This window comes from Papio anubis, chromosome 11 (genome assembly GCF_008728515.1).
Source record: "Papio anubis isolate 15944 chromosome 11, Panubis1.0, whole genome shotgun sequence".
Lineage (NCBI taxonomy): Eukaryota > Metazoa > Chordata > Mammalia > Primates > Cercopithecidae > Papio > Papio anubis.
The window spans coordinates 14,082,406-14,093,756 of NC_044986.1; the positions used below are offsets into that span (position 1 = coordinate 14,082,406).

The 11,351-nt window shown below is 45.6% G+C and overlaps 1 protein-coding gene across 1 annotated transcript; it reads left to right on the forward strand.

The window, feature by feature from the left end:
- The first annotated feature begins 320 nt into the window (after nucleotides 1-320).
- On the forward strand, nucleotides 321-10,942 carry PRDX3 (peroxiredoxin 3). Its single transcript, XM_003904326.3, has 7 exons — nucleotides 321-425; nucleotides 2,025-2,157; nucleotides 4,548-4,689; nucleotides 5,244-5,379; nucleotides 6,461-6,564; nucleotides 9,288-9,453; nucleotides 10,120-10,942. The coding sequence occupies exons 1-7, from the start codon at nucleotides 390-392 to the stop codon at nucleotides 10,171-10,173; spliced, it is 771 nt and encodes a 256-aa protein (XP_003904375.1). The 5' UTR covers nucleotides 321-389; the 3' UTR covers nucleotides 10,174-10,942.
- The last annotated feature ends 409 nt before the right edge of the window (nucleotides 10,943-11,351 follow it).

Here is an 11,351-nt window from a genome sequence, read left to right on the forward strand (position 1 = left end):
TTGTAATTAATTCCATTTCATACAGAAGCCAGAAGTCTCTACCTGAGGCTGAAATAAGAAAGCGATCCTGTCACAGAAATAGTAGACACAGTAATCCACACAAGGTTAACAAAACAGTGGGAAATACAGAAAAAAATACCTAATTCCCCGCCTGGATTCGTTCTTTTTAGGTTGGGGCGACAGTAGGAAAACCACGTGTCACTTGCCCAAGCATTCAACCCTAAAGGGAATTCCTCCCTCAAGGTCCCCAGGAGGCAGGGAGGCGGGAGCTCCTCCAGCCCAGTCCCCTCCTCCGGCCCCGCCCCACCGCCCGCAGAGGCCCTGCCCACCACCCCGTAGGCCCCGCCCCTGCGTCCCTGCCCACCCCGCGGCGCCCGAGTGCACTGAAGATGGCGGCTGCTGTAGGAAGGTTGCTTCGAGCGTCGGTGAGTGGCTGTCGGCTGGGGACAGGCGCGGAGACACTGGTGGCTTCGGGAACGTGCTTCCCAGACAGGATCCCGCGCTTCTGGGCTTGAGGGCCATTTGCCCTTCTTGGAGGGTTTCCGCGGGTAACGGACCCAGAGGCCTCCCCCGGCGAAGGTTCCATGCGCCTGCGCAGAACCGCCCTTCTTCAGTCCCTCCTCGAGGTCTCTTCCCCGAGTCCCTCCTCGTTCGCCGTTCCGGGTCCCCAGGCCCATCTCCTGACCCTGCTTCTGCCACCGACCCTGTGACCTTGGGCAGTCACCTTCGCTTTTCTCAGCCTGTGTACTTAAGATGGAAAGAATGATGCCTACGTCAAGGCGTTGCTGTGAACAGCCCCTTAAATACTGGATAAAAACGCGCAGAGTGCTGAACAAATTACAAAGGCGTTCCCTCCCAATCCCGCTCCCGCGTGTTTCTGCTGCTGTTTCTTGCTTAACTGTGGGCAATGCGTCGTGCTCTTTTGGTACACGGCTTTCTCTGGTGGGGTTCAACACACTCCCTTTCGTTCTCCTGAGTCATTTTGAACATTAAAGTTGAGCAAACCGGCAGAGTGCGGTGGCTCATGCCTGTAATCCCAGCACTTTGGGAGGCCGAGGCGGGCAGATCACTTGAGCCCAGGAGTTTGAGACCAGTCTGGACAATAATAGTGAGACCTTGTCTCTACAGAAAAAAAAAAAAAATAGACGGGCGTGATGGTCAGTGCTCCTGGGGAGGCTAAGGTGGGAGGATCACTTGAGCCCAGGAGGTCGAGACTTCAGTGAGCCCAGATCGCGCCACTGCACTCTAGCCTGGGTGAAAGAACGAGACTCTGTTTCAAAAAAAAAAAAAAAAAAAGTTGAGTAAACATTTCCCTTGAGCCTTTTCCAGACTCCCAGAGACTGAACTTGGCTCTATTTGTTTACTGGTCGCTGGTCCTGGAGGGGCCTTGTTTTTTTCTAAGGAAAACCTTGACATGGTAGAACATACTCAGCAGATAGTGCTGGGAAAAGCCTGCCCAAGTCCCCTGGCTTTTGAACCCTGTGTTGCTTTTAAGCGCATGGAGTTTGATTTTTTTTTTTTTGAGACGGAGTATTGCTCTGTCGCCCAGGTTAGAGTGCAGTGGCGCGATCTCGGCTCACTGCAACCTCCGCCTCACGGGTTCAAGCAATTCTTCTGCCTTAGCCTCCCAAGCAGCTGGGATTACAGGTGCCCACCACCGCGCCTGGCTAATTTTTGTGTTTTTGGTAGAGATGGGGTTTCACCATCTTGGCCAGGCTGGTCTTGAACTCCTGACCTCGTGATCCACCCGCCTTGGCCTCCCGAAGTGCTGGGATTACAGGCGTGAGCCCCTGCGCCCAGCCCGTCTTTGTTTTCTTATAGTTCCCCTCTACCTTCCAGTCTCCTGGGAGAAGGAAGCAGAAGGGAGTGTTAAGAATGTGCAGACCCAATCCATGCTCTTAGTTTGGGGTTTGCTATTTGGTTCACAGGAACAGGGACAGCTGAAACCACCCTTGGCACGATGCCCTTTCAGCCTTCAGTCACCAGTACAGAAAAACTTTCTAATAAAAAGTTTCTCTTTCCAGGTTGCCCGACATGTGAGTGCCATTCCTTGGGGCATTTCTGCCACTGCAGCCCTCAGGCCTGCTGCATGTGGAAGAACGAGCTTGACAAACTTACTGTGTTCTGGTTCCAGTCAAGCAAAATTATTCAGCACCAGTAAGTGTTATGTGATGTCTTGGCTGGAGCCAGGTAAAGGAAAAATGAACCATGGTCTTTGGACAGCGGCTCTGAACCCTGGCCATATGTTACACTCATCTGGGAGCTTTCAGAAACACAGCACTGCCCCAGTCCCACCCCAGACAAATTAAGTCAGTCTCTGGGGTGAGACCAGGACATGCTGGGTAATTCTAGTGTGCAGCCAGGGTTGAGAATCACTGAGGCAAACTGCCCTTGTCACATTTCCATGTTGGTTGCCAGAGCTTCTAATCCACTGTGTTGAGGAGGGGGTTACTGGGAGCTCAGATGCCTTCTGGATCTACTGTCTGAAGAGCTGTGAGTGGTGGGCAACCTCTGGGGACCTGAGAGGGCAGCTGCTCTAAGATTCAAACCTGTGTACTGGCCCCAGATGGCCACTTAGGAACCAGACCTGTCTAATGGTATCTTCTGTAATCCGAGTGAAATTTAGCTGTTTCTTGAGATTTACATTCCCTTCTCTAGGATATAGGCTTTGCTAAGATCAGCCTCAGATAATGAGTGATATTTGAAAATAGCTTGTCTGGATTTGACTAGCCTTTGAAAAAGCACGTATTTAATATGTAATGGTTTGGGGGCATATATATTTTAGTAAAGCCATTGTGGGCTAAATGTTCTAAGAGGTTTTGCAATTTTACTACCGTGGAGCTTTAAAATATTTCTAGTAGTGATGTGATACCACAGGCTTAAAATTTACTCCACTGGTTTCAAATCCCCATCCCCATCCCCAGCAACTCCTCCTTTTTCTGTTCGTGGCAGTCTCAGGCATTTTGACATCGGAACTACTCTGTCCCTCATTCCCAGGTAGAAGCAAGTCCTTCTCAGTTTTGACACTTCTCTTGCATCCATTCCTTTCTGTTCTTTCTGCCCCATCCCTCCCCTCAATATGCGTAAGATCACTGAAATCGAGGCTGGGCACGGTGGCTCACACCTGTAATCCCAGCACTTTGAGAGGCCAAGGCAGGTGAATCACTTGAGGTCAGGAGTTCAAGACCATCCTGACCAACATGGTGAAATCCCGTCTCTACTAAAAATACTAAAAAATTAGCCGGGTGGGTGGTGTGCTTCTGGAATCACAGCTACTCGGGAGGCTTAGGCAGGGAGGCGGAGGTTGCAGTGAGCCGAGACTGTGTCACTAGGTGACAGAGCGAGACTCTTGTCTCAAAAAAAAAAAAAAAATTAAAAAAAATCACTGAAACCACCTCCAAACATGTCTCTCCCTTTCTCCTGCTCCTCTTTCCCTCCTGCCAGACTGATCTTTCTAAAAACTGCCATCTCGGCCAGGCGCAATGGCTCACGCCTGTAATCCCAGCACTTTGGTAGGCCGAGGCAGGCAGATCACGAGGTCAGGAGATCGAGACCATCCTGGCTAACACGGTGAAACCCTGTCTCTACTAAAAATACAAAAAATTAGCCAGGCGTGGTGGCGGGCACCTGTAGTTCCAGCTACTCGGGAGGCTGAGGCAGGAGAATGGTGTGAACCCAGGAGGCGGAGCTTGCAGTGAGCCAAGATCATAGTACTGCACTCCAGCCTGGGCGACAGAGCAAGACTCCGCCCTTAACTCTTATCTTTCCTGTTAAGAAGACCCAGCAGCCTAGTATTTAAGGATTCTTGCAACATGGCCTTCAACCATTCCTGCCTGCTGCCTGCTCTTCACTCCGTACCCTTAGACACTCTCTGTTCTCATTAGACTGTGCCACAGGCTGCTCCAACACATGCCCTGTCTTCCTTCCTGCTATTTCCTCCATGCCATCTGCCCCATCCCATCTAGACTTGACAAAATCTGAACCATATTTAAAATCCATCTCTAGTCTCATGTCTTCCTTAATTCTATCCCTACTATCTTTGTCTTCCTTTTTTTAAGTTTCCATAGCACTTGGAGTTGAATTTGTGCACAATCTAAAACTATAGAAGGAGAAATTACAGTCGGCCCTCTGTATCTGGGTTCTGTATCTGTGGTTGGTTGAATCGAAATTATTGGGAGGGAAAAATGGATGGTTGTGTCTGTACCGAACACAAAGACTTTTTTCTTGTCATTTCCTAGACAATACAGCTTAACAACTATTTCCATAGCATTTACGTTGTATTAGGTATCATGAGTAATCTAGAGATGATTTAAGTATAATGGAGGGTGTGTGTAGATTATATGCAAATCACCATTTTATGTAGCAGACTTGAGCGTCTGTGGATTTTGTTATCCTAGAACCAATCCCCCACAGGTGGCAAAGGATGACTGTACAGTTGAACTGAATGTTTTGATTTATACTACTAATTATCATGAGAAGTTTAAATAAAATCATAAGTGCTTGACGTAGCAAATGATGAACTACATATGAGTGTGGGTTTTTTTCAGGTTCCTCATACCATGCACCTGCTGTCACCCAGCATGCGCCCTATTTTAAGGGTACAGCCGTTGTCAATGGAGAGTTCAAAGACCTAAGCCTTGATGACTTTAAGGGGAAATATTTGGTGCTTTTCTTCTATCCTTTGGATTTGTAAGTGTAATTTCTATGATGCTTTCGTGTCATTCTGAGAGCAAGCACATATCCTGTTCCCGCACTGAATTGTCTACCCCTAGATACTCTTGTGAAAGGAAGGATTCTGTCTGACCCTTTATCACCCATGGCCTTGTTGATTACAGCTGGGGTCTGTAGCTGGTTTACAAGTGATAAACTTCAGGGGTGGGATAGTGTGACTCTGCTCTGCAGTAGTGCTTCCCTAAGCCAGTGTATGAAAGTTTTCGCTGGTCTGGGGAAAAATGAGAAAAGTAGGCATAATAAAACGATTTTTTTCAAAAAGCAACTTCATTGAACTGTAATTTTTTTCCTTAAAATGTATGTTCCCTTTCCCCATTTTTTGATACAGTTCCTAAAATAAAAAGGTGAGGGGAGATAATAGTACTTTTGCAGCGCAACACTATAGTCCAGTGAGGACGGTTAACCGTTTTGCCTTTTTTACTCTTAGCAAGTTGAACTAGTTGCTAGACTACTAGTTGTTAAAATCCTTGCTTTTGAATTATTTAATGAGAATGTCTCTCCTTTTTTTCCAGCACCTTTGTATGTCCTACAGAAATTGTTGCTTTTAGTGACAAAGCTAACGAATTTCACGACGTGAACTGTGAAGTTGTTGCAGTCTCAGTGGATTCCCACTTTAGCCATCTTGCCTGGATAAATACGCCAAGAAAGGTATCGCATTGCACCCCTAGCTTTTGCTCTTACGAACTTGCTTGGAAGAATCTAAATTTCTAGCTATGCTGCTGGACTATCGAGATTAAATTACTCAAGGGTTTTTTTTTGTTTGTTTGTTTGAGACAGAGTCTCGCTCTGTTGCCCAGGCTGGAGTGCCGTGGCGCGATCTTAGCTCATGGCAACCTCCGTCTCCTGGGTTTGTGCCATTCTCCTGCCTCAGCCTCCCGAGTAGCTGGGACTACAGGTGTCTGCCACCATGCCCGGCTAATTTTTTTTGTATTTTTAGTAGAGATGGGGTTTCACCATGTTAGCCGGGATGGTCTCGATCTCCTGACCTCATGATCTGCCTGCCTCGGCTTCCCAAAGTGCTGGGATTACAGGCGTGAGCCACCACGCCCAGCCAATTAAAAAAAGATTAAATAAATAAATAAATAATTAGAAAAAGCACTTGTAGTCCCAGCTACTCAGGCGGCTGGGGTAGGATGATTGCATGAGCCCCGGAGTTTAAGGCTGCTGTGAGCTGTGATCACGTCACTGCATTGCAGCCTGGTGACAGCGAGACTCTGTGTCTTTAAAAAAAAAAAAAAAAAAGAAAAGGAAAAAACAATTTGAAAAGGCCTATAGTATTAGCCAGGTTTAAATCTTCCTTCTGCTCCTTTCTAGCTGTGACCTGGAACAAGTTACTTAACTTTTTTGTGCCTCAGTTTCCTCATTTTGATGATACCTACTCCGGGGTGGTTTCGAGGAGGCAGTAAGTTAATAGCAGTGCTTGGCCCATTGTTCAATTACTGTTCCCTGTTGCCATTACTGTTGGTCTCAGACAGTGTGGTACACGGTCAGGAATGCTTTGAGGCCACGCCGTCTTGGCCCATTGTTCAATTACTGTTCCTTGTTACCATTACTGTTGGTCTCAGACAGTATGGTACACGGTCAGGAATGCAGCGAGGCCGCGCCGTCTTGGCCCATTGTTCAATTACTGTTCCCTGTTGCCATTACTGTTGGTCTCAGACAGTGTGGTACACAGTCAGGGATGCGGCGAGGCCGCGCCGTCTAACAGTGGTGTTTGCGTTTTGATTAGAATGGTGGTTTGGGCCACATGAACATCGCACTCTTGTCAGATTTAACTAAGCAGATTTCCCGAGACTACGGTGTGCTGTTAGAAGGTCCTGGTCTTGCGCTAAGGTAAGATCCTGTTTCTGATGAACTTAAATTATTTTTCATGTTTAGTATCATTCTACTTCTTAGGGGATTTATGTAGATCTTGGTAAAGCATTTTTAAATCCAGAAGATCCTGGCTGGGCATGGTGGCTCATGCCTGTCACCCTAGCACTTCAGGAGGCCAAGGTGGGAAGGTCACTTGAGTTCAGAAGTTCAAGACCAGCCTGAGCAACATAGTGAGACCTCGTCCCTGTTATATTTTAAAAAGTTAAAATTTATAATAATCAAAAAATCCTTAATTTTAGTCTTTAATAAGCACTGATAAAATGCCTCTTGCAACGATTGGCGGTCTCTCAGAAATGCTGAGACATGCGTGTCCCCTCCACCACCTTGGGTCTGTTTCTAAAGTAGGGTATCTGCGTCTTGAGGCCACACTGCTCCATACTCCCTGACTATGTGGGAGCCGCTTCCATGGGGACACACACCTGACAGTGAAGCCATCAGACTGCAGAAGGGGGGACTAGCAGGGTAAGAGGTAGTCTCTTGGAATGGTGACCATTTTCAGCCCTGGAGCCAAACAGTCCTGGGTTTGATTTTTTTCTTTCTTTTTTTTTTTTTTAAACTCAGCTACTTTTAATAGCTATGTGACTTTGGGCAAGTGATTTGATTTAACCTTGTTGAGCCCCAGTTTTTCCATAACTAAAATGAGGAGGTACCTCACAGGTGGGTGTGAGGATTAAATAAGTGACACAGCTAGTTAGCATAGTTACTGGCAGCAGCTGTTAGGATTTCTGCCCCAGAATGTCATTTCTATCTGTATTCAGTCCCTTATTAAACCTTTATTCCTTTGAGTGTGAAAAGCTTTCAGTCCTCAGCAGCTCCACATTCAAACATAACCTTCCTGGGAGGGGTGAGAACTTGGGCCTTAGAACTGGCATCTTGAAGTCTGCTGAGAATAGGAGTGAAGAAGGGATTGGGCAGAACTTGACCTCCAGGAAGGAAGAGAGGGCCCTCCTTTTGATATGCTGTGCCTCACAGTTTTGCTGGGGGCTGGTCAGCTTAAAGCCAGCTCACCTGCCTCTTTTGTAGGTGATCTCTGGCCTGCTCCTCTTGGGTTACACCTTGGATTTTAGTGCTGGGTGGCATCTTAGAGTTTGGGCCTTTTTCTCTCTCTGTCTCTCTTTTTTTTTTCTCTCTTTTCAAGATGGAGTCTTGCTCTGTTGCCCAGGCTGGAGTGCAGTGGCGTGATCTCGGCTCACTGCAACCTCTGCCTCCTGGGTTCAAGCAGTTCTCCTGCCTCAACCTCCCGAGTAGCTGGGATTACAGGCACGCACCACCACACCCGGCCAGTTTTTGTAATCTTAGTAGAGATGAGTTTCACCATGTTGGCTAGGCTGGTCTCGAACTCTTGACTTTGTGATCTGCCTGCCTTAGCCTCTCAAAGTGCTGGGATTACAGTCATGAGCCACCGCACCTGGCGGGTCTTTTTGTTTGTTTGTTTAACTGTAAAGAGATTATCAAAAGAATGCCTAGGTCTTTCAGAATTGGCAATGGCCAGAGAAAGGGTACTGGCTATTTTTCTCCTACGGTCCCCTTCCCTATGAGAACTCACTAATTTTGCAGTTAACTTCCGTACCCGTTTTAATATCGAGATTAACAAGAGAGAGAAGCTGAGTCTGGCTTATAAGATAAGACTTTCAGGAGTCTGTGAGCCCTGCTCTGTCCCAGCTCTGCCTCTGCTTCTATTGGTGGACTTCAGCTGGCTGCACCCTCTGGGAACAGTTTCACCTGAAACCCCAGGCCCCTAGTGCCAGACCGAGGGTGGGAGAAGCACCTTTTTACCCTGAGTTTTCTCTAACCTGCCTTTTCCATGAGTGATTGATACCTGGAATTTCCACATCCTTTTAAGACAGACTGTTAAAATCTGTAGGTTAAATAACTGGACACAGTGACACACACCTATAGTCATAGCTACTTGGAAGTCTGAGGTGGGAGGATCAGTTGAGCCAGAAGTTCGAGGCTGCAGCCTGCTGTGATCACACCTGAGAATAGCACTGCACTCCAGCGTGGGCAATATAGTGAGACGCTGTATTTAAACTAAACAACCAAAAAAACTTCTGGGCTAAACATATCTGCATCTGTCACAGTAACACCAACACAGAAGATAAACACAGACCACTGTGGTAGCGTGGTTCATCTCATTACATGCTGCTACATGATTAAAAGTGATTAGCATGGTTTTCTGTTTTGCGTAGACTTACAGCCTGTACATTCTTTCTACAAAGATTTTTCCCATGGGATTTCCCCCCATTTACCCAAGAATTCATTCATAATAAACAGTTGTTGAATCCAGATAAAATACATATCTGTCTCTTCCCAGTTGCCTATGAATTTCTTGCCAAGATGTGATACAGTAGCTCAAAGAATGCTTGCCATGTCACTAATAGTCTTCGCTCTGTCTAGTTCAGTGACTTTCCGACACTGTAACATTCAGGGCACTGTGTGAGTTTGTAAATGTGACCATACTGCAAGCTTTTTATGGTGACCTGGTCCAGTACTGCCTTTGTTAAAGCATCTGTCATCAGTAAGAGATGATATACTTTTTGCACAACAGTGAAAACCCTACCTTTAAGCATATGATTATGCTTAATATTTTATTAAAAGAATTAAAGACCTAAAGGGTAAGAAGTTAGACTGTTCTAGTTCTGGTACTGTTGAGGCACTGACGAGGATAAACGATCATGCAGAGGTCTCTTCATAATTGACCCCAATGGAGTCATCAAGCACTTGAGCGTCAATGATCTCCCAGTGGGCCGAAGTGTGGAAGAAACCCTCCGCTTGGTGAAGGCGTTCCAGTATGTAGAAACCCATGGAGAAGTCTGCCCAGCGGACTGGACACCAGATTCTCCTACGGTAGGTTTTTTTCCCCAAAAGCAGTGAGGTCCATGTTCTCTCAGCCTCGAGAGCTATTGACCTGAAGTATCCACAAAAGGGAGCCCACCCTTGGAGCAAGCGTGCAGATGATGTGCAAATGGGTGAAGCTGCTGTGGGGTAGAGGGGGTGGGGTGGGGAGCCAGAAACCAATTATCAGAGACAAGCAGACTCTTTTTCTTTTTTTTTTTTTTTTTGAGACGGAGTCTTGCTCTGTCACCCAGGCTGGAGTGCAGTGGCATGATCTCGGTTCACTGCTAGCTCCGCCTCCTGGGTACATGCCATTCTCCTGCCTCAGCCTCCTGAGTAGCTGGGACTACAGGCGCCTGCCACCACACCCGGCTCATTTTTTGTATTTTACTAGAGACGGGGTTTCACTGTGTTAGCCAGGATGGTCTCGATCTCCTGACCTTTTGATCCACCTGCCTCAGCCTCCCAAAGTGCTGGGATTACAGGCGTGAGCCACCGCACCTGGCCTAGAGACAGGCAGGCCTTAATGAAACTTTGATCTTTGTGTTTTAAAGGAAATCTTTAAAAGTTTAAAGAACTTTAGGTTAAAAATTGGGGGATTGCTATTCAGTTTTGGGCATATTTACCATATTATTATGGTAAAGTCACAGTTACCTAATTAAGCTTTTGTATTTTCAGATTAAGCCAAATCCAGCTGCTTCCAAAGAGTACTTTCAGAAGGTAAATCAGTAGATCGCCCATGTGTATCTGCACCTTCTCACCCCAGAGAAGAACCACAGTTGAAACCTGCTTTTATCATTTTAAAGATGGTTATTTGTAGAAGGCAAGGAACCAATTATGCTTGTATTCATAAATATTACTCTAAATGTTTTGTTTTTGTAATTCTGGCTAAGACCTTTTAAACATGATAGTTGCTAGTACAAGGAATCCTTTATTGGTAACGTCTTGGTGGCTGGCTAGCTAGTTTCTACAGAACATAATTTGCCTATGTAGAAAGCGATTCTTAGATCATGTCTTCAGTGGAAACAGTCTTCTGTCTTAGCCTTACTTGAATCTTGCCTATAACAAAGTAGAGCAACATGCATTGAAAGCGTCTGATCAAGGGTCCTGAAATTTTCAATTTGAATGTCTTTGTATTAAACTGAATTTTCTTTTAAGCTAACAAAGATCACTATTTTCAATTAGCCGTCTAACTCTTGAAATGAATGTTTATGTGATTGAAGCAAATGTGAATCATATTATTTTTAAAAGTGGCAGAGTGACTTAACTGATTATGCATGATCCCTCATCCCTGAAATTGATAGTTTATGTAGTCATTCTACTTATTTTATTCACTAGCTAACTTTGTCTATGTATATTTCTAGATATTGATTAGTGTAATTGATTATAAAGGATATTTATTAACTTCAGGGATTGCATTTTGAAATTACAATTATTTTCTTTGCTGAAGTATTCATTGTAAAACATAAACATATTTTAAAATATTTGCATTTTACCACCATTAACTGTTGGATCAACTTATTCTGGGCTCTCCTTTCCTTCTCAGATTACATCAACAAACATTTATTGAGCATTTACCTCAGGGGCCACAAAGAGAATAAGATGCTGGTTCCACACTCAAGGAACTCGGTTTAGGGGCAAGACAGGTTTAGGGGCAAGACAGATAGGGAAACATTTACTCATTGTTTCGGTAAATCCTTGAGTGCCTACCCTGCACCAGGTGCTGTTTTCCAGGCACAGGAGGGAACAAAGGACAAACCCCTGCTTTTAAGCTCTTACGTTCTACAGGGGAAACACAATACATGTAGTAAAAGTAGAGTGTTTGGAAGGAAAATAATGTGGAGTGAAGCTCTGCTGAAGCGGAGTTGTAGGTGTTCTAGATGGGGTTGTTAAGGAAGGCCTTAAGGGAG

Coding starts and splice junctions, on each gene's coding strand:
- PRDX3 (XM_003904326.3), top strand. CDS start 390: ATGGCGGCTGCTGTAGGAAGGTTGCTTCGAGCGTCG. Junction 2,158..4,547: donor AGCAAAATTATTCAGCACCA/GTAAGTGTTATG, acceptor GGTTTTTTTCAG/GTTCCTCATACCATGCACCT. Junction 5,380..6,460: donor GGATAAATACGCCAAGAAAG/GTATCGCATTGC, acceptor CGTTTTGATTAG/AATGGTGGTTTGGGCCACAT.